The sequence below is a fragment of the Orcinus orca genome, chromosome 14 (assembly GCF_937001465.1).
Source record: "Orcinus orca chromosome 14, mOrcOrc1.1, whole genome shotgun sequence".
NCBI lineage: Eukaryota > Metazoa > Chordata > Mammalia > Artiodactyla > Delphinidae > Orcinus > Orcinus orca.
Window position 1 is genome coordinate 4,269,598 of NC_064572.1, and position 20,055 is coordinate 4,289,652.

Consider the following 20,055-nt stretch of genomic DNA (forward strand, 5'->3'; position numbering starts at 1 on the left):
AGAATTCCCCTTACACAGCAGATGTGAACCAAGGGGACAACTGAACTTTGCACCTGGACTCATCATACACACTTTGTCCTCACATCTGGTGATGAACACTGATGAGAGTGGAGATGATACAGAAAACACCTCCTGACCCCAAGTTTACTATAAAACTTATCCAGTCATGCAGAGGCGTGCACATTGCCTCAAGGCTCTCTGACTTTTTAATGACAATATTCCTGAACAAATAATAAATAACATATAATAATATATAGCTTTCATTTATTGGCTTTTGTTATGTGAGAAGCACTTACCTATTAGATCATGTAATCACTCAACTCTCTCAAGATGTTATGAAACTTATTCGCACCTGAAAATTGTGAAGTTCAAAATGGGAAATAATTTGCCCAAAATCAAAGCTGATTAGTGGCAGAAGATGGATATTTCTTGCCTTGTGTTGTCTGTAGATTTAATAAAAATTGGTGGAACACAGGGTTTATTTATTAATTCCCAAGTACAAATATTATAATTGCTAGCCCGGAACTCAGAACTTACATTCTGTCATAGAATGTGCTGGTTATTTCACACCACTTATGTGATATTCCTTAATCATGAAAACTATTGTGTATTCAGAGTGTGCACATCTCTGTGATGCATTTGAAAGACATATGCCAAGTCAGCCCAGAGAAATATTGGACTTGGCCTCAAGAAGTGTTTGAGCTTTTGATACACACAGTTGCCTTATCCCAGTGCAGTCACCCTCAACCATTACCTCTGGATACTCTTGGGCATGGAGAAGCCTGAACCAGAAAGTCCAGCATGTTTTTAGGAATTAGCCACCTTCAAATTGTGGCTATAATCTTCATCAAAAAAGGGAGACCTGGGCTTCCCTGGTGGCTCAGTGGTTGACAGTGCCCCTGCCGATGCAGGGGACACGGGTTTGTGCCCCAGTCCGGGAAGATCCCAGATGCCGCAGAGCGCCTGGGCCCGTGAGACATGGTCGCTGAGCCTGCGCCTCCGGAGCCTGTGCTCCACAACGGGAGAGGCCACAACAGTGAGAAGACCATATACCGCAAAAAAAAAAAAAAAAAAAAAAAAAAGGGAGGCCTCTTAGAGCCATCTCAGAGGAACCTGCACAGGGATGTGATGCTGGAGAACAACAGTCATCTGTTCTCTGTGGATGACACTGTCAGCATTTATTTATTTAATAAAAAATCATCCAGAGTAGCTTCCCCAGAGTGCACTCCCCTCCCCACCCTGACACATATACACTCATAAAGCACTTACTAAAATCTGGACGAAATGATCTTGTTCATTTGTTTACTTCATCTTTGCCATTTCAAAAGATGTAGACTTTCCGATAACTGTAGTATGTCTTTCTTGCGGCTCCATATCTAACACTCAGACCAGTGCTGGGGGCTCACTGCATGGAGGCCTTAAATGGATAAATAAGTGCATTAAATATTTTCCAAAAACCATTCTGCTGTGCAAACTCCGGTGGAGTTTAACCCTACAAAGTTACACAGAACAGATATTGTCCCTTTAAAATTCAAGTCATAGGGTTGGCATTGAGTTATACTATTGGATTTTTCTTTTTTGAAAATAAAGTTTAATCCACTATAGAACAATTGATTCACACTGGTCAGAGGGAAGTGGGAAAAAATGATCCTGCAGTCTGTCAAAGTGCTGGGACCTACACATCAACAGACAGTTCCTTAACATCTGAAGTAATGGTCAGCATCCTTCTGTTCTGGGGAAGGGCTGGTGGTGCTGCCAGAGCTCAGGACGCCCTTCCCTGTGCTGCTCTTTCCTGTTGGCCTTGCTTCTCCTCCTGATGTGAACCTGAAGACCACACGCAGATCCCAAATCAGAACTCCAAATCCATATACATTTTTCCACAAATGGTTTTTGCCTCTACAAGTAGATGTGATTTCCCAGCCGTAATCAGGAGAAGAGGTATAGAGGAAGAAAGAGGATTCCCAGAGTCCCAGCTCTAGGTGGGCTCCAGGCTCTTGAGATTCCATGTGGAGAGGGGCCTGGTCAGTGAGAAAACAGGACCTGTAATGTCAACTGCAGATTTCCTTGAAGAAGAAGTCTTCTCACACCTTGTAAGGCCAATGCAGAAATACCACTCCAATGGTGTCCTAATTCTTTGAGCACATTAATCTCTATTCATCTAACTTTATGTACATTCCTTGGCTTCTGAGAAAGTGCTCTTTCTGTTACTATTATTCATGTAGCAACTTTTGTTTCAGTCTCTCCCTTTTGTTGATTTACTGTGTCTTAATCTCCCTGACATCCCACCTTCATTTTATTTTTCAGTCATTTTACTCTTAAAAATAGTATACATCATCAATGTTCTATATCATGTATCTAATTGTTGCTCTATTCCTCCATTTCACATCTTTTCTCTGTGTTAAAGCCAATACTTGACACATACTTACATTAGCCTTGTGAGCATTTGCAAAATTCTCCTTCCCTAAGTCACTGTAGCTATTTCTTTTCTCTTTTTTTCAGACATGGAAGGTGACCTTAAAAAACATGAAATGATACCAATACAGCATGCGTTCAGGAAGGACCCATTTATCTGCAGGTCAACAGTATGTTTCTTGGGGATGAACTCAGTCGTCACATAAGAGACCTGGTAATGGGATAAAATAGGAGTTCATGACAATCTGCTGATGGATAAAACGCCTGAGCATAAATTCTGTCCCAGTAGACTATTTGGAATGCTTTAAATTTTGGAATAACATTTTCCAGAAGGCAAACTGGAACTTCAGTTTCAATAAAAGGGGAATTGCCTCAACATAGCTCATGTATATAACGTGTGAAAAATAAAGAAGATTTAAAATTTAATCAGAAAGTTATGCAGGCGAGAGGCTGCAAAATAGAAAATCAGTGTGAATTCACCAAGTAACACTGCATGTGAATAGAACGAACATGGGCAGTTTACTTTAAAAGAAGACTACCGGTGAGAGAGCAGACTAGAGCCAGTACATAGAGAAATGAGTACATGGACGTGCATGAACATCTGTAACAGCCTCTCCTTTCCTTGCACATAGCAGAGTCTTCACTCTGGAGGAGAGTCCATGGAATGTAATGCATGTGAGGAGATTTCACATGCAACAACGTGAATTTCACAGGTATTAACTCAAACAGGAGAGAATCCCTATAAATGCTATGAATGTGGGAAAGAATTCAACTAGAGCCTTCACCTTTATATACACCAAAAATTCACACAGGAGAAAAATCCTAAACTTGTCACTAATCTGGAAGAGTCTTTGGCCAATATTCCTTTTTTAAGTATCAATAACATAAGGTGAATTATACTGCAGAGAAACCATATAGATCCTATCAATGTGGGAAAGCTTTAGCCAATGCTCTAAACTTAGATGGCATGAGAGAACTCACCCTGGAGGGACCCCTACAAATGTTATGACAGTGAGAAATAGCTCAGCTGGAGTTTTGCCTTTACACACATGAAAAATCACACGGGAGAGAAACCCTAAAAATGAAGTGAATGTGGAAGACCCTTCATCAGAGGCCAACTTTCATTCACATATATGAGCTCAAATAGCAGAGAAGTTCTATGTCTGGAATAAATCTGGAAGAGCTTTCAGTTGAAACTTGGTTACTTCAAAGTCGTGGACTCATTCACACTGGAGAGGAAACCTTGTGAGTGTCATCATGTGGGAAAACATAAGACAAAGCCATGACCTTAGACATCATGTGAGAAGTCACATTGGGAAGAAGCCCTATAAATATAATAAATGTGGAAGAACTCTTAGATGCTGCTCTCACAATTATATGTACCAGAGAACTCAAGAAGAGACACTCTATATCTGCAATCAATGAGGTAGAGCCTTCAGCTAGAATTTCTCTTTCTTCAACCACCGGGACACTCAAGTGAAGAGAAACCCTACACCTGTACTCATGGTGGAAGAGCCTTCAGTTGGAGCTCCAGTCTCAGCACACACAGAGAACTCAGAGTCAGCATTAGTTCAACTAATCCTGTTACTTCAATTTTTAATGTATCATTTCTCTCATAAATTAAAAGAAAATTATAAATTAATTTACTCTTTTACAAGGCTGCTACTCCTGGAGAACTGTGTGTACCTGGACAGAAAAATTCCAAGAACTCAGAGTCAGCAGTGGTTTATACCCTATATTAGAATTTTGGAGCCAAAAGATTTTTCTCACAAGAAGGGCAGATACCTATCTCGGTACTGAGAAACTGGCAGATCATTGCAGACATGGAGCAATCCATTTCCAGATTGTTTTAGAATAGCAGGCTTGAATGTACTAATTCATGGAAACATAAAGCACCGTTCCCAGGATCTAGAGAGAGAGCTTATTCCGTGGGGGAGCCTCAGACAACCGCTTCCAACCAGGATTGTGCCCGGACTCAGGGCTCCTCCCGACCGCCAGCGGTTGGCCCAGGCCGCACCGCGTTTCCCACACGTTTGTTAGGGGCTCTGACCACCGAGACCCAGGTGGGATGGTCGCGGCTCCTGGAGAGTCCTCCCCGCTCACCCGTGACACTCCGTGTCGTCCCCTGCGGTGAGGGGACCTGCATGTGCTGTCAACACACAAGCGCTGCACCGAGGCAAAAAGGAGACAGGACGCCGGTTGCTGCCAGTGTAGACACAGCCAGAATGCAGGGGAATCCCATCTATGGAGATGTGTGACTGTTTCCTGTGGAACATGCAGAAAAGAAAGTGGCCCCCGGGGAGCAGCCCCAGTGCCACGACAGCACCTGTACGGACCCAGGCTCCCAAAGCAGCGAGGACGCACCACTGGATGGCCTGTGGGTCGGGGCGTCATCGTCCCGTGGGCAGGAGGAAGGGAAGGCCCGCGGTTGCCCTCCCAGCGCCTCCTTGTTTCGCCATCCGGCCCGGGCTCCACTCCAGCGAGAGACGTAAACAATTGGTGAATAAGTTCGGGATACAGTGCGGAGGCCAGGGAAGGCCAAGCGCCGTCCGAGTACATCCGTGTCGTTCCCCACCTCCCGATGACTTGGAAAAACTGAGAAAGTACGACCACTAATATACTGTTGAATTCTTTTTGCTAGTATTTCACTGAGAATTTTTGCATCTATATCAGTAATACTTGACAGTTTTATTTTTTCTTGTAGTGTTCTTATCTAGCTTTGGTATCAGGATAATGCTGGGCTCATCAAATGAGTTTGGGAATGTACCTCAAAGTTTTTTAGAAAAGTTTGACATGGATTTGTTTTAATTCGACTTAAATGTTTGGTTGAATTTCCCAATGAAACCATCTGGACCTAGCCATGTTTTGGGGAAATTTTTTATTACTGATACAATCTTTTCACTCATCGTTGGTCTGTTAGGCTTGTCTATTTCCTCATGATTCAGTTTTGGTAGTTTTTATGTTGCTAGAAATTCTTTTCTTCTAGGGTATCAAACTTGATGGTATATATGTGTTGATGGTCACCTCTCATGAGCTGTGGTATTTTTGTTGCATCAGTTGTAATGTCTCCTTTTTCATTTCTGATTTTATTTGAGTATTCTCTTTTATTCTTCATTAGTATAGCTAAAAGGTTAATTTTGTTTTCATTTCAAAAACCACCTCTTGCATTGATGTTTTCTATTGTTTGCATGGTCTCTGTTTTATTTCTATTCTCGTATTTCTTATTTCATTGCTTTGCTACTTGTGAGCTTAGTGGTTTGTTCCTTTGTTTGCTAGTCCCCTGAGAAGTAAGGTTGTTTATTTGTGATCTTTCTTTTTTCATATTGTAGGCATTTGTTGCAATAAACTCTCTTATTACTGCTTTTCTTGCAGCCCATAAGTTTTAGCAAGTTGTGTTTCCATTTCCTTTAAAATTTTTTTTTACATTTAAAAGGCATTATTGTAAAGCTGTTGTAATTTCCCCCTCAGTTTTATTGAGATATAATTGAACACAGTACTATTTAAGTTGAAAATGCACATTATAATGATTTCACTTCCATATATTGTGAAATTGTCATTGCAGTAAGATTAGTTAACATACATCATCTTATATAGATGCAAGAAAAGAAAAAAAAGGAAAATATATTCTCCTGTGATGAGAGCTCTTAAGATCTACTTGCTGAACATCTTTCAAATATACCATATGGCAGTGTTAACTCTATTCATCATGTTGTATATAACGTTCTCAATACTTACTTACCCTATAACTGCAAGTTGGTACTTTTGGACTTCATCAAATTCTGCCTCTTCCCACTTCCCTCCTCTGGTAACCAAAAATCTGATCTTTTTCTATGAGTGTTTTGTTGTTTTATTATTTTTTTTCCCACATGTAAGCTTGGTCTGACTTCTCTCACTTAGTATAACGCCCTCAAGGTCCATCCATATTGTCACCAATGGCGGGATTTCCTTCTTTCTTATGGCTGAATATTACTCCTTTTTCTAAATATATCACAAGGTTTATATCCACTCATCTGTTGATAGACACACGTTTTTTCCATGTCTTGGCAATTGTAAACACTGCTGCTATGAACATGGAGGTGCAGATATCTCTTCAACATAGTGTTTGTAATTCTTTTAATATATTCCCATAGTTTAAAATGCTGGACCATATGGTAGCCCTATTAAATTTTGAGGGTCTTCTCTAGTGTTTTCCATAGAGGCTGAACCAATTTATAAGACAACCAAAAGCACACAAATCATCCATTTTCTCCACATCTTTGCTAGCATTTGCCAGCAGATCTCTTGTCTCTTTGATGAATTCCATTCTAACAGTCCTGAGGTGATATCTCATTGTGGTTTTGATTTAATTTCCCTGATGTGTAGTGACGTTGAACACATTTTCATGTATTTGTTGTACATTCACATATCTTCTTTGGAAAATGTCTGTTGGGGTCTTTGGCCCAGGTTTTAATTGGCTTAATTATTTTGTGCTACTGAGTTCTATGATGTATTTTGGATATCAACTCCTTATTTGTTGTAAGGTTTGCAAATATTATTTTTGATTACATAGGCTCTTTTCATCTTGTTGATTATTTATTTTGCTGTGTAGCAGACTTTTAGTTGATATAGTTCCACTTGTTAATTTTTTAAATTGTTGCTTGTGCTTAAGGGATCATCAAAAATAATATTTAAGACCTGTGTTAAAAATTTTTTTATTGTTTTCTTCTAGGAGTTTTATGGCTTCCCGTCTTTACCTTATTTTATTTCTATTTAATTGTCATGAGTGGTGTTAGACAGGAGTCTAGCTTTATTCTTTTGCATGTAACTATGCAGTTTTCCAAGCACTGTTTAATGAAGGGATTGTCTCTCCACCGAGTGTTCCTGACTGTCTTATCAAATATTAGTTCACCTTATATGTATGGGTTCATATCTGGATTCTCAGTTCTATTCCATTGTTGTGTATGCCTTTTTACATGACAATACCATACTATTTACATTACTATAGTTTATAATACAGTTTGATAACATGGAATGTGATACCTCCAGGTTTGTTGTTCTTTCTCATGATCGCATTGTATATACAAGTTCTTTTTTGATTCCTCATACATTTCTCTGTTGTTTTATTCTACTTTAAAAAATACCATTGGATTTTTTTTTTTTTTTTTGCGGTACGCGGGCCTCTCACTGCTGTGGCCTCTCCCGTGGTGGAGCACAGGTTCCGGACGCGCAGGCCCAACAGCCATGGCTCACGGGCCCAGCCGCTCCGCGGCACGTGGGATCCTCCCAGACCGGGGCACGAACCCGTGTCCCCTGCCTCGGCAGGCAGACTCTCAACCACTGCGCCACCAGGGAAGCCCACCATTGGATTTTGATAGGAATTGCATTAAATCCATAGATGGCTTTAGGTGGTGTGGACATTTTAAAAATATTAATTCTTCCAATCATGAACAAGGGATAACTTTACGTTTATTTCTATCTTTTGCAATTTTTTTCATCAGTGTATTGTAGCTTGTATTATAGATATCTTTCATGTCCTTAGATAAATTTATTCCTTATTATTTTATTAGTTTGGATGCTCTTATAAATAGAATGGTTTTCTTTTTTCAGATCATTGTTAGTATATAGAAATATGACTGATTTTTGCATTTTAAGTTTTTATTCTGCAACTTTACTGATTATGTTGGTTAGTTTTAATATATTTTTGGTGAAGTTTTTCAGTTTCTATATATAAAATCATGTTATCTTAAAATAGACACATTTTTACTTCTTAATTTCCAATTTTGATGCCTTTTATTTCTCTTCCTTGACTGATTGCCCTGGCTAGGACTTCCATTACTATGCTGAATGAGTGGTGAGAGTGGACTCCCTTGTCTTGTTTCTGATATTAGACAAAAACTTTCACACTTTAATTTTTGAGTGTGCTTTGAACTGTGACCTTGTCATATTTGGCCTTTTTTTAAAAAAGATATTTACTTTTGGCGGCATTGGGTCCTTGTTTCTGCATGCGGGCTTTCTCTAGTTGCCGTAAGTGGCAGTTACTCTTCATTGTGGTGTGTGGGCTTCTCATTGCAGTGGCTTCCCTTGTTGCAGAGCATGGGCTCTAGGCATGTGGGCTTCAGTAGTTGTGGCACACAGGCTCAGTATTTGTGGCTCACGGGCTGTAGAGCGCATGCTTAGTAGTTGTGGCGCACGGGCTTAGTTGATCCTTAGCATGTGAGATCTTCCCGGGCCAGGGCTTGAACCCATGTCTCCTGCATTGGCTGGCAGATTCTTAACCACTGGGCAACCAGGGAAGTCCCGACATTTAGCCTTTATTATGTTGAGTTACATTCATTTTATACCTAACTTAACAAATGCTTTTTCTGTGCCTATTGATATTATATTTTTCCTTTGTTCTATTAATATGATGCATCACATTTATTTGATTTGCTAGTACTTATTCAGAATTTTTAAACCTATATTCATCAGTGTTATTGGCCTGTAATTGGCAGTGTCCATTGCAGATTATTATATCAAAGTAATGCTGGCCTTGTAAAATGAGTTTGGGAGATATTCCTCCTCATTCATTTTTTCTCTTTCTTTTTTGAAGACTTTTAGGATTGGCATTAATGCATTAAATATTTGGTAAAATTTACCAATGAAGCCATTTGATCTTGAGTTTTTCTTCATTTGAAGAGTTTTGATTACTGATTTAATTTCCATACTACTAATTGCTTCATTTAGATTTTCTCTTTCTTCCTAATTCACTTTTGGTAGGTTGTATGTTTCTAAGAATTTTTTCCATTTATGTAGGTTGCCCAGCTTGTTAGCATGTAGTTGTTCAAACTAACATGTTATCCTTCTTATCGCTGCAGTAGAGTTGTAATGCTTTCTCTTTTATTTATAATTTTGTTGATTTGGGTCTTCTCTCCTTTTCCTTGGTTAGTCTAGCAAAAGGTTTGAAATTTTACCTTTTAATGTACCAACTCTTAGTATCACTAATCTTTTCTGTTGTTTTCCTCTTCTCTATGACATTGATTTCTGCTGTAATCTTTATAATTTTCTTGCTTCGCTAATTTTGGGCTCAGTTTGTTCTTTTTCCAGGTCCTTGAACAGAAGAGTTAGGTTTTTGATTCGAGATATTTCTTAACTCGTAAGGTAGGCATTTGTTGCAATAAACCTCTCTCTTAACGCTCCTTTTGCTGCATCCCATAGCCTTTAGTATACTGTGTTTCCATTTCAGTTTGTCTCAAAATACTGTCTTATTTCTTCTTAAATTTATTCTTTGATAAATTAGTTGGTCAGGAGAGTGTTGATCAATTTTTTTGTATTCATTAGTGTTCCAGTTTTCATCCTGTTATTGATTTCTAGTTTAATAATATGCTCAGAAAATATACTTGGTATAATTTAAGTCTTCCTGAGATCACTAAGACTTGATATGTGGTCTATCATGTGGTCTTTTCTAGAAAATATGTTTTCTGCACTTGAGAAGACTGTGTATTCAGCATATGTTGGATAGAATGCTCTGTATATGACTCTTAGGATCATTTGGCCTTTAGTGTTGTTCATATCAATTGATTTTTTAAAATTGAAATATAGTTGAGTTACAATGTATTAATTTTTGCTGTATAGCAAAGTGTCTCAGTTATACACATATATACATCTGTTTTATATTCTTTTCCATTATGGTTTATCTCAGGATATTGAATATCCTGTTCCCTGTGCTATACAGTAGGACATTGTTTTTTATCCATTCTATATGCAATAGTTTGCAGCTACTATCCCCAAACTCTCAGTCTATCCTTCCCCAACCCCCTCCCACATGGTAACCACAAGTCTGTTCTCTATCTCTGTGAGTCTGTTTTGTTTCGTAGATAGGTTCATTTGTGTCATATTTTAGATTTCACATATAAGTAATACCATATAGCATTTGTCTTTCTCTTTATGGCTTACTTCGTTTAGTATGCTAATCTCTAGTTGCATCCATGTTGCTGCAAAAGGCATTATTTCATTCTTTTTATGGCTGAGTAATATTCCATTGTATATATGTACCACATCTTCTGTATCTATTCTTCTGTTGATGGACATTTAAGTTGCTTCTATGTCTTAGCTATTATAAATAGTGCTACTACGAACATTGGGGTGCATGTATCTTTTCGAATTATCGTTCTCTCTGGATATATGCCCAAGAGTGGGATTGCAGGATCATATGGCAACTCTTTTTTAGTAACCTCCATACTGTTCTCCATAGTGTCTGTGTCAATTTATATTCCCACCAACAGTGTAGGAGGGTTCCCTTTTCTCCACACCCCCTCCTGCGTTTGTTATTTGCAGACTTTTGATGATGGCCATTCTGACTGGTGTGAGGTGGTACCTCATTGTAGTTTAATTTGCATTTCTCTAATAATTAGTGGTGATGGGCAACCTTTCATATGCCTATTGGCCATCCGTATGTCTTCTTGGGAGAAATGTCTGTTTCAGTCTTCTGCCCATTTTTTTGATTGGTTTGTTCTGTTTTTTGTTATTGAGTTGTATGAGCTGTTTGTATATTTTGGAAATTAAGCCCTTGTTGGTTGCATCATTTGGAAATATTTTCTCCTAGTCGGTATGTTGTCTTTTCATTTTGTTTATGGTTTCTTTTGCTGTGAGAAAACTTATAAGTTTGAGTGGATCCCGTTTGTTTATTTTTGCTTTTATTTCTATTGCCTTGGGAGACTGACCTAAGAAAACACTGGTACAACTTATGTCAGAGAATGTTTTGCCTATGTTCCCTTTTAGGAGTTTTATGGTGTTATGTGTTATATTTAAGCCTTTAAGCCATTTTGAGTTTATTTTTGTGTATGGTGGGAGAGTGTTCTAACTTTATTGATTTGCATGAACCAACCTTTCCAACACCTCTTGCTGAAGAGACAATCTTTTCCCCCATTGTCTATTCTTCATCAGAGATGAATTGACCATGGGTCTGTGGATTTATTTCTGAGCTCTCTATTCTGTTCCATTGATCCATAAGTCTGTTTTTGTTCCAATACCAGGCTGTTTTGATCAGCATTGTAGCATTGTCTGAAGTCTGGAAGGGTTATGCCTCCTGCTTTGTTCTTTTTCCTCAGGATTGCTTTGGCAATTCTGGGTCTTTTATGGTTCCATATACATTTTAGGGTTATTTCTTCTACTTCTGTGAAAAAAATGTCATGTGTAATTTGATAGTGATCACATTAAACCTTTAGACTGCTTTGGGTAGTACGGACACTGTCATTTTAAACAGCTGCAGCCTCTTCTCACTGTCAGTGGAACCAGCTCCCCTCTGGACGCAGGTGTCCATGCAGGGCTCTTAGAAATAAGACAGACAACACCACCCACGTGGACTCTTCGTACACACCTCTGACCACTGTGCCTTTGCTTTCTAGAAGTAACCTCCTTAATCAAGTGGGTGGCATCTGGGGATGTGGCAGCCATCACCCTCCAGGAAGAGTCGGTGCCCCTCCTACCACTGAGGAATGAGTGGTCCTGTGCCTCATTCACACCAAGGGTTGCAGTTTCAGGAGTTTGGGGAGCTTTTGTTTTGCTGCTTTAGTGGATGAGAAATGACACATAACCCATTGTCTCCTTTTCACTTCTCTTCTGATGATTGAGGCTGGACTTTTGTCACTTTCAGTTATTTCCAGAATGCAGCCACTTTTCCCAGTTCTGGGGGAAATCACTGAACATGCCTTCCTGGGTGTTCCCAGCCACAGACTGTGATGCACATGCAGCGAGGAAACTCCACTCTTTGTGCAAGTACTAAATAGCTAGTGACTGGCTTCTGACCAACAGAATATAGCAAATCAGGGGAGGTCAGTGTTAAGATTCATTGACAGAACCTCTGTCACTTACATCTCACTTGCTGCATCCTGTGCTCTCTCTCTGTTTCTGTCTGACTCTCTCTTTTATCCCTGGACATGGGGAAGCCTGCATGGGTGTTACTAGGTTCCATATGGAGAGGCCCACATAGGAGAGAACACAGGGAAGTCCCAGGCCTCCAGGCAGAGGCACTAGGCTCTCAGCTCAGACTGCATCCTGCCAGTACCCATCTCAGTGAGTCTGGGAACAAATGCTCCCCTGTGGAGCGACAGCTGAGACCTCAGCCCCAGCTTCATAGAGACCTTGAGTCGAGGGCACCCAGCTAAGTGCTGTGGGAGCTCAGGAGTAACTAGGTGTATGTATTTTGTATGTTGGGAAACCCTCCATAATGATCTGCAGTAAATCAGACAATCTTTAGCATAGAGCAGGTCTACTCAATGTTATGTAGAAACAACCACAAAGATAATGCATATTAATAAAGGTAATAAAATGGACTAAAAACAATAATAGTGAGAATTATGATGATATTACCATTACTACTGTTAAAGAGAAAAATAAATATAGAAAGATTGCAGATTTTGGTACAGACTACTCTAAGTAAATTTCAGTGTACCTATATCAGATGTCCTCTGGGATATTTTAGAGTCAGAATGCTAGGTTTGCACAAAGAAATTTGTTCTGAGAGGAGAAAACAAGCAGGTGATCCTGGGTCAGCAGGGAGGATGATATGTTGGCACAAAGAGTGCAGGGGCTCCCTGGGGGACTTAGAAAAAGAAATGGTTACTTGAGCAGGCACGTCACCATCTCTATGTCTGCCAGTGTTGCACCAGCTTTTCCTGGACCCCTGAGTGAATTTAAAACATGTCCCCAGGTTCAGGCATGCCAAGGATACTCTCCTTACTTCTCACTTGTCACAATGTCAGCTCCTGGGCTGACTTTTCTAATTCGGAGGACTGGACTCCAGGAGCGACACCTTCTCCAGCCTTCCCAGGAGACATGATATTAGTTCCTGGCACAGAGTTGAGGTGGAAAATCCTGTGCTGAGTCTGGCAGGACAAGGGTGTCTTCCAGGGCTCTTGCACTGGCACCACTTTCTGGTCACTTAAGAGGACTTAAACATTGTTCTAGAGGCTCAATAAAGTCAAGAGTGTCCTCCCTGGGGCTCACTTACCAGTAACAGCTGTCTCTTCCTCCACTGGGTAAGTCTGAGTATCTCAGGAGGCTCTCTGACCCACAAGTACCCATAAGTACAGCAGGAACCAGGAAGCACCATGTGTATGTAAATCTGTTGAAAGCCCTCCACAATACTCTTCAGTAAATTGGATACATTCATGAGCAGATAAACTTAATAAGAAATGCAATAACAGCAACAGTGATAAATAATAATATCAATAGTGATTACAATCATAAAGATATTAATTGTACTACTACCAATCATAATACTAATAAACTTAAGGACTGAGGGATTATAGACTTTCCTAATTGAATGACAAGTTTCCTGGGGTATTTTCGAGTCAGAGTCCTAGGTTAGCAGCCAAAGTTGTAGGTTTGCATAGTGAAGGTATAAATAGAGCAAAACTAAATAGCAGCAGGTAACAGAAATCCATGGGAGGGCGTGGGCTGACTTAAGTCTCATATTCCAAGCCCAGAGGAGAGAACTATGTAGAAGAGCAAAGTTGATCCTGGGCTTTCCTGACACATGGAGCCAGCAAAGCTCATGAGTTCTGACGACTGGTGTCTGCGGCTCTAACCCGGGAAAGAAAAGCAGGACTCCAGATACACGTTCAATATGTGAAAAAAAAACACGTAAAATGTACATGGAGCTTCAGCTCTATCTCTACCCCCACTGCCTGACAATTGACAAAGTGGCAGATCAGGGCTATTGATTGCCTTTTGATTCACCTACAGACTTACTTGGAATTGGGAGGAGAATATTACTTATGAATTTGCATGTAAAATTTTTATAATAACCTATCTGGAAGTTGAATTACCACTTTCTTGGGAAATTGATAGGTTATTTTACACAACACCTCATATGCTTCCTTTAGTAACATTTGTTCACAGTATATATATTTCTGAATATGTATGAAAGGCACATGCCATATCAGCCCAGAGAAGCCATTGACGGGGCTTTAGAGATCAGTGACCTTTGAGAACGTGTTTGTAGAACTCACTCATAAAGAGTAGGAACTGCTGCACATATTGCAGAGAAAGATGTACACAGATGTGATGCTGGAGGACGCCCGTTGTCTCATCTTCTGAGTGCGTCTCTCAATATTTATTTACTTCCTTATGCATGTCTTATTGAGATAGGCTCTGCAGCTTCCACATATGCTGCTGCACTCTTGTCCCTGACTCATGCTTCTGTAGCACTTAGAGCAACCTGGAACGAATGTGTTCCTTTACTTATCACAGCACATTTGTCCCTGCATGGAGATAAAATCTCCATTACCACAATCTCATGTATACATTACTAGTCTGCCACCAGCACGCAGAATAATACTGGACACAGATGAGGGCTATTTTATCTAATAGACAAGTGACTTTATGTTGCTAAGTAATTCTTCTGCTCGGGGGACTACTATGAGGTTTGAACACAGCAAAAAACACATAACAGCTTGTATCCCCCTTTCTACATGAACTCCAAGTAATAATCTCATGGGTCCTATGTTTATTGGATTGTGTTAGAAAACAGTGTTAACCACATTATGAAAACGTAGGTTCCTTCCTGGCTGAGACGTCTAGGCAGCCTGCAGACTGTCTTTCCTCTTGGGCAAGAAGAGCAGCAACCAGAGATTTTACTGTCTTTGAGTGAAGTGTCGGGTGACAACCTTCAGTGTTTCCCCCCTTCAGTGTGCTCGAACTAGGGCTGCCATTGATGCCCGCACACTTGAGCCTTGGCATGTTGTCCTGCGCTTGCATTACATGCACTGTTCTCAGCACAGAACTTTAAATCCATCTAGCATTTCCCACATGTATCAGGGCATCAGCTCTGCAAAGCAGATGTAATTTCCCAGTTGGAGCAAGAGGAGTAGGTGTGGAGGGAAGAGGAGGGTTTCCCCAGACTGGGGTCCAAGTCAGCTCCAGACACATGTGCTCTGTGTGGGGAGAGAGCAGGACACTTGGAATGTCAACTGGAGGTTGGCTCGACTAAAGGATATTTTTACAAATGTATGTGAAGCCATTGAGTCAAATTATCCAGATTTTGTCATTATGCATCACACATCAATTTCTCTTCACGTTTGCCCCTGTACTTTTCACCTCAGAGAAGCAAAATTCCTGTCCTCATGGGAGTTAAAATTTTATGCTTTTGTCTTTGCCACCGTCTCTTTAATAATTTTTCCTCTCATATTCCCTGTAGCGTCTGAATTTATTTTATTTTTCTTTTACCTAAACACTGAACATCTTATTAACATTTTTCTAAACCATGTTTCTATTCACTGGTGTATTCCTCAAATTCATGTTCTTTCCCCTGTAATGTACTTTTCAACAATTTAATCCCCAAATGTCACATGTGTCGTTTCTTATTTATTTATTTAATTTAATTATTATTTTTGTCTTATTTCAAGCAAAAACTGACCATTAAAAGCAAGAAATGATATCCAGGCAAGTTATTTTCCTGGTGGAACAATGTAGCTGTAAGAAAATAGTAAATTTCTTCAGGTGTGAACCCTGGTCATCCACATGTGAAACCTGGGAATGAGGTAAGTTAGGAATTCAGCAGACTCATAGAACTCAGTTACAGTGCAGTGTAAACACCAGACCAGCATAAAGTGTTCACTTTATGGACTAAATTAGACTGAATTTTGATGATAGCTAGTAGAAATGCTACAAAGGGGGGATGTCCATGCAGAAGATTTACATACTATGTGTATGTAACTGACATGGAGATCATTTTAACTGGAGAATATCATTGAATAAACTTACATACACATGAGTTTTCACAGCATAGAAAACACTTTTACTGTAATGAATGAAGGAGAGCCCTGAGGGATTTTTAATTCCTTAGTCAACATTGAATTCTCACACTGGATCTATCAATGCTAAAATCAACCTGAAAAGCCGGAGTTCATATCAAAATTCTCAGACATGGAAAAACTCTTATCAAGAATGTTTTAGCACACATTTCAGCTTAGTATTCATAATTTTGGCTAATAACCTCTTATTTTATAAATAAGTAGAATAAAAATATAGATCTGTTAAGTAATCTTAGAATGATAAATACAAAATTTTGAAACAATAAGTACTTCTGTAAATAGGTTAGCATTAAGAAATATATATAAACAAAGTTATATGTGACAATTATTATGACCCACTTAATTGTGATTGTCAGTAAGATTATCAGTTGCTTTCTCATCAGAAATTTTGCAGGCCAGAAGAGAGTGAAATGGTATGCTTAAAGCATGGCGGCAACTACCTACCAACAATTCTATATCTTACAATATTATTCTTCAAACATGAGGAAAATGAGAGACAGTCTCAGACAAAAGCTGAAGGAGTTCAGTACCATAATATCTATCCTTCAAGAAATGCTAAAGGGAGTACTTCAAGTTCAAATGAAAGGACACCAGTAACTTGAGGCCATATGAAAATGTATATGCCTCTGATAAAGGAAAATAAATGGACAAATAGAGAAAACACTATAATTTTGACTTTTGGCTATACTTTTTATTATTCTAGGATATTTTTTAAACCAAAATATTAAAATAATTATAAATTTATTGCTATTGCATGATGGTTTCCCCCAAAATTCATATGTTAAAAATACAACCTCCAAATGTGTTGGTATTAGGATGTAGGGTCTTTGGGGGGTGCTTAGGTTATGAGGACAGAGCCACCATGAATATAATGTGTGTGCTTTTATTTATTTTAAAATATGTATGTATTTACTTATTAGGCTACATTCACTCTTAGTTGCAGCACGTGGGATCTTTGTTGTGATGCACAGGCTTCATATCTAGCTGTGATATGGGGGCTTGGTAGGTGCAGCACACAGGCTCTCTAGTTGTGGCAGACAGGCTGTAGAGCCAGCATACAGGCTCAATAGTTGCGGTATATGGGCTTAGTTGCCCTTTGGCATGTGTGATCTTAGTTCTCTGACCAAAGATCGAACTCATGTCCCCTGCATTGGAAGATGGATTGTTAACCACTGGCCTACCAGGGAAGTCTCTTGTGTGCTTTTAAAAGAGACCTCAGAGAACTCTCTAGCCCCTTCCTCCAGGTGATGATATAATGAAAAGTCTATGACTCAGAAAAAGACCTTTACCTAACCACCTTGATCTCACACTTCAGCCTCCAGAACCATGAGAAATAAACTTCTGTTTATAAGCTACCCAAGCTGTGGCATTTTGTTATAGCATCCCCAAATAACTAATTCGTACATCTACATTAACAGAAAACAATGTATACAAATGTGACTTGTGACATTAATAACATGTAATTAATGTGTAAATATGTTATTTGTGACATTAATAACATGTAACTAATGTGTGATGTAATTGGAGATGTAATAGAGATTTTGCGTGTGATTAAAATTATGTTGATATCAGTTTAAGCTAGTTTGATAGGATTTTATATGTAACCTCCATGGTATCCACAAATTGATTATCTATAGAATATACACAGAAGGAAATTAAAAGTAAGTCAAGTCAGTGGACTTCCCTGGTGGTCCAGTGGCGAAGACTCCACGCTCTCAATGCAGAGGGCCTGGGCTCAATCCCTGGTCAGGGAACTAGATCCCACATGCCACAACTAAGAGTTCGCATGCTGCAAAGAAGATCAAAGGCCCCCCATGCCACAACTAAGACCTGGCACAGCCAAAGAAATTAATTTTGTAAATGAGTACAAAAAGTAAGAACAAAGGACGTCAGTATGTGAGAAAATGTGGGACAGAAAAGCTATATGACATTACAGAAAACAAATTGGCAATTAAATATCATTCCATATCAGTAATTTATATATATATATTATATATATATATATTATATATATATATGGTTTAAACTCATCAGTTAAAAAACAAAGATGTCCCCAGCCTTTTTCTGGCATCTGGGCCTGGAGGGGCTGCTCTGAAGACGGGCGAGCAGCAGGGAGGCCCATGGCAAATCCCAGCCCGATGTGAGCTGTTCGTCGTTTTCCCGGGACAGCTCCAGGGTCTTGGTGTCCAGAGAGCTGCTGATGGAGGGCAGGGGCGGCCGCGGAGGTATATGGCACAGGTTGCTCATCAACTCCAAGCATAATTCCAGAAAGAATTCCACTCTTCAAACAGGATAGAGAGGAGTCCCCTATTGGACCAAGTACAGAGCTTTCTCCCACAATTGGCTCAGGCAAACGAAAAGCTAAGAAAAGAAATGGCAGCTGCACCACCTGGTCATTTCAATATTGAAAATACTGACACTCTCGGAAAAGTTATGCAAATGGATATGACCTTGTTTGAGATGAATCAGTCTGATTCAAAAGAAGATGACAGTTCACAAGAGAATTCACAAGACAGTTCAGAGGACAGTTCAGAATTTGAGGATGAAGATGATAGCACCTCTTTTGAAGGTGAAGTCACCATCGATACAATTAAGCTTCCTCATTCAGAAGATGGAAAAGGCAAAATAGAGGTTCTGGACCATCCTGCCAGTGAAAAAAAGAAAACAGGGACATAAACAATCTGAGAAACAGGTGATAGTTCCCGCTAATTCTGTGGAAAAGAATGTGGCTTGCTGATTATTTTGCATTTCAGATACATATAGTGTTTGTTTGCAAAAATGAATGTATTTTGCTTCTTGGAGAAACAGAAGCTAGCTTTTAAAGAGTTGGAAGAGATAGCATTTGGGGAATCTTCTAAGAGCAGACTGTTTCTGATCTCATGCTAAAGAGATTTAGTTTAGAAAGCTTAACTTTATGTATGGTGATGAGTGAATTTGTTGGCATCCTCTTTCATCAACATAGACTTCAGAAATCTCAAAGTTATTTTAAAGTGAAAATACAAGTTACCTGTTTGTTTTTGTTTTAAATTGGCCTCTTGGGGCTTCCCTGGTGGTGCAGTGGTTGAGAGTCCGCCTGCCAATGCAGGGAACACGGGTTCATTCCCCGGTCCAGGAGGATCCCATATGCACGGAGCGGCTGGGCCCGTGAGCCATGGCCGCTGAGCCTGCGCATCCGGAGCCTGTGCTCCGCAACGGGAGAGGCCACAGCAGTGAGAGGCCCGCATACTGACAAAACAAAACAAACAAAAACTTAGGTTGGCTTTTTTTTTAGGTTATTATAAAGTCATATTTATTTGTTACCATCAAAATGGGTTCATTGAGGGAGAACTTTTTTTTAAAACACCTTTATTGGAGTATAGTTTCTTCACAATGTTGTGTTGGTTTCTGGTCTGTAACAGAGTGAATCAGCTATATGTATACATGTGTGCCCATGTCCCCTCCCTCTTGCGTCTCCCTTCCACCCTCCATATCCCACCCCGAGGGAGAAATTTTTTAGAAAGAAAAGAATTACTTATATTTAGATGCCCTCAGACATATCTACTTTTTAAAAACAAATCCTTTCCAGTTTGAGCTGGAAAACTGGTGCTCTGTGGTTTAATCACTGTCAGTGACTCTGTAGCCTCTCAATGCATGTAAAATTTGCTGGTTGGAAAATTTTGTGTTTTTTTGGTTTTCTTTTTTCTTTTTCTCATAAAGGAAATTTTTTGTTTGTTTCAGCTATTAAAATTATTCCTTCCAGTTGCCCACAGTTTTGAAACCTATTCATTGTAGAGAATAGGGACACCCCAGGAAAATAGGGCACAGTACATAAAGAGGTAGTAACAGGTTTTCCCTTTCAAAAGGCAAAATGATCCTGCATTAGAGTTGCCTT

General features: G+C 39.5%; 1 protein-coding gene across 1 annotated transcript; it reads left to right on the forward strand.

Moving 5' to 3' along the window:
* The first annotated feature begins 4,686 nt into the window (after nucleotides 1–4,686).
* Nucleotides 4,687–19,039, forward strand: LOC125961083 (NOP protein chaperone 1-like). The gene is given in 3 exon segments (XM_049697216.1): nucleotides 4,687–5,015; nucleotides 18,282–18,469; nucleotides 18,472–19,039. Coding segments are annotated over 3 exon segments (906 nt in total). The 3' UTR covers nucleotides 18,861–19,039.
* Nucleotides 19,040–20,055: the final 1,016 nt, after the last annotated feature.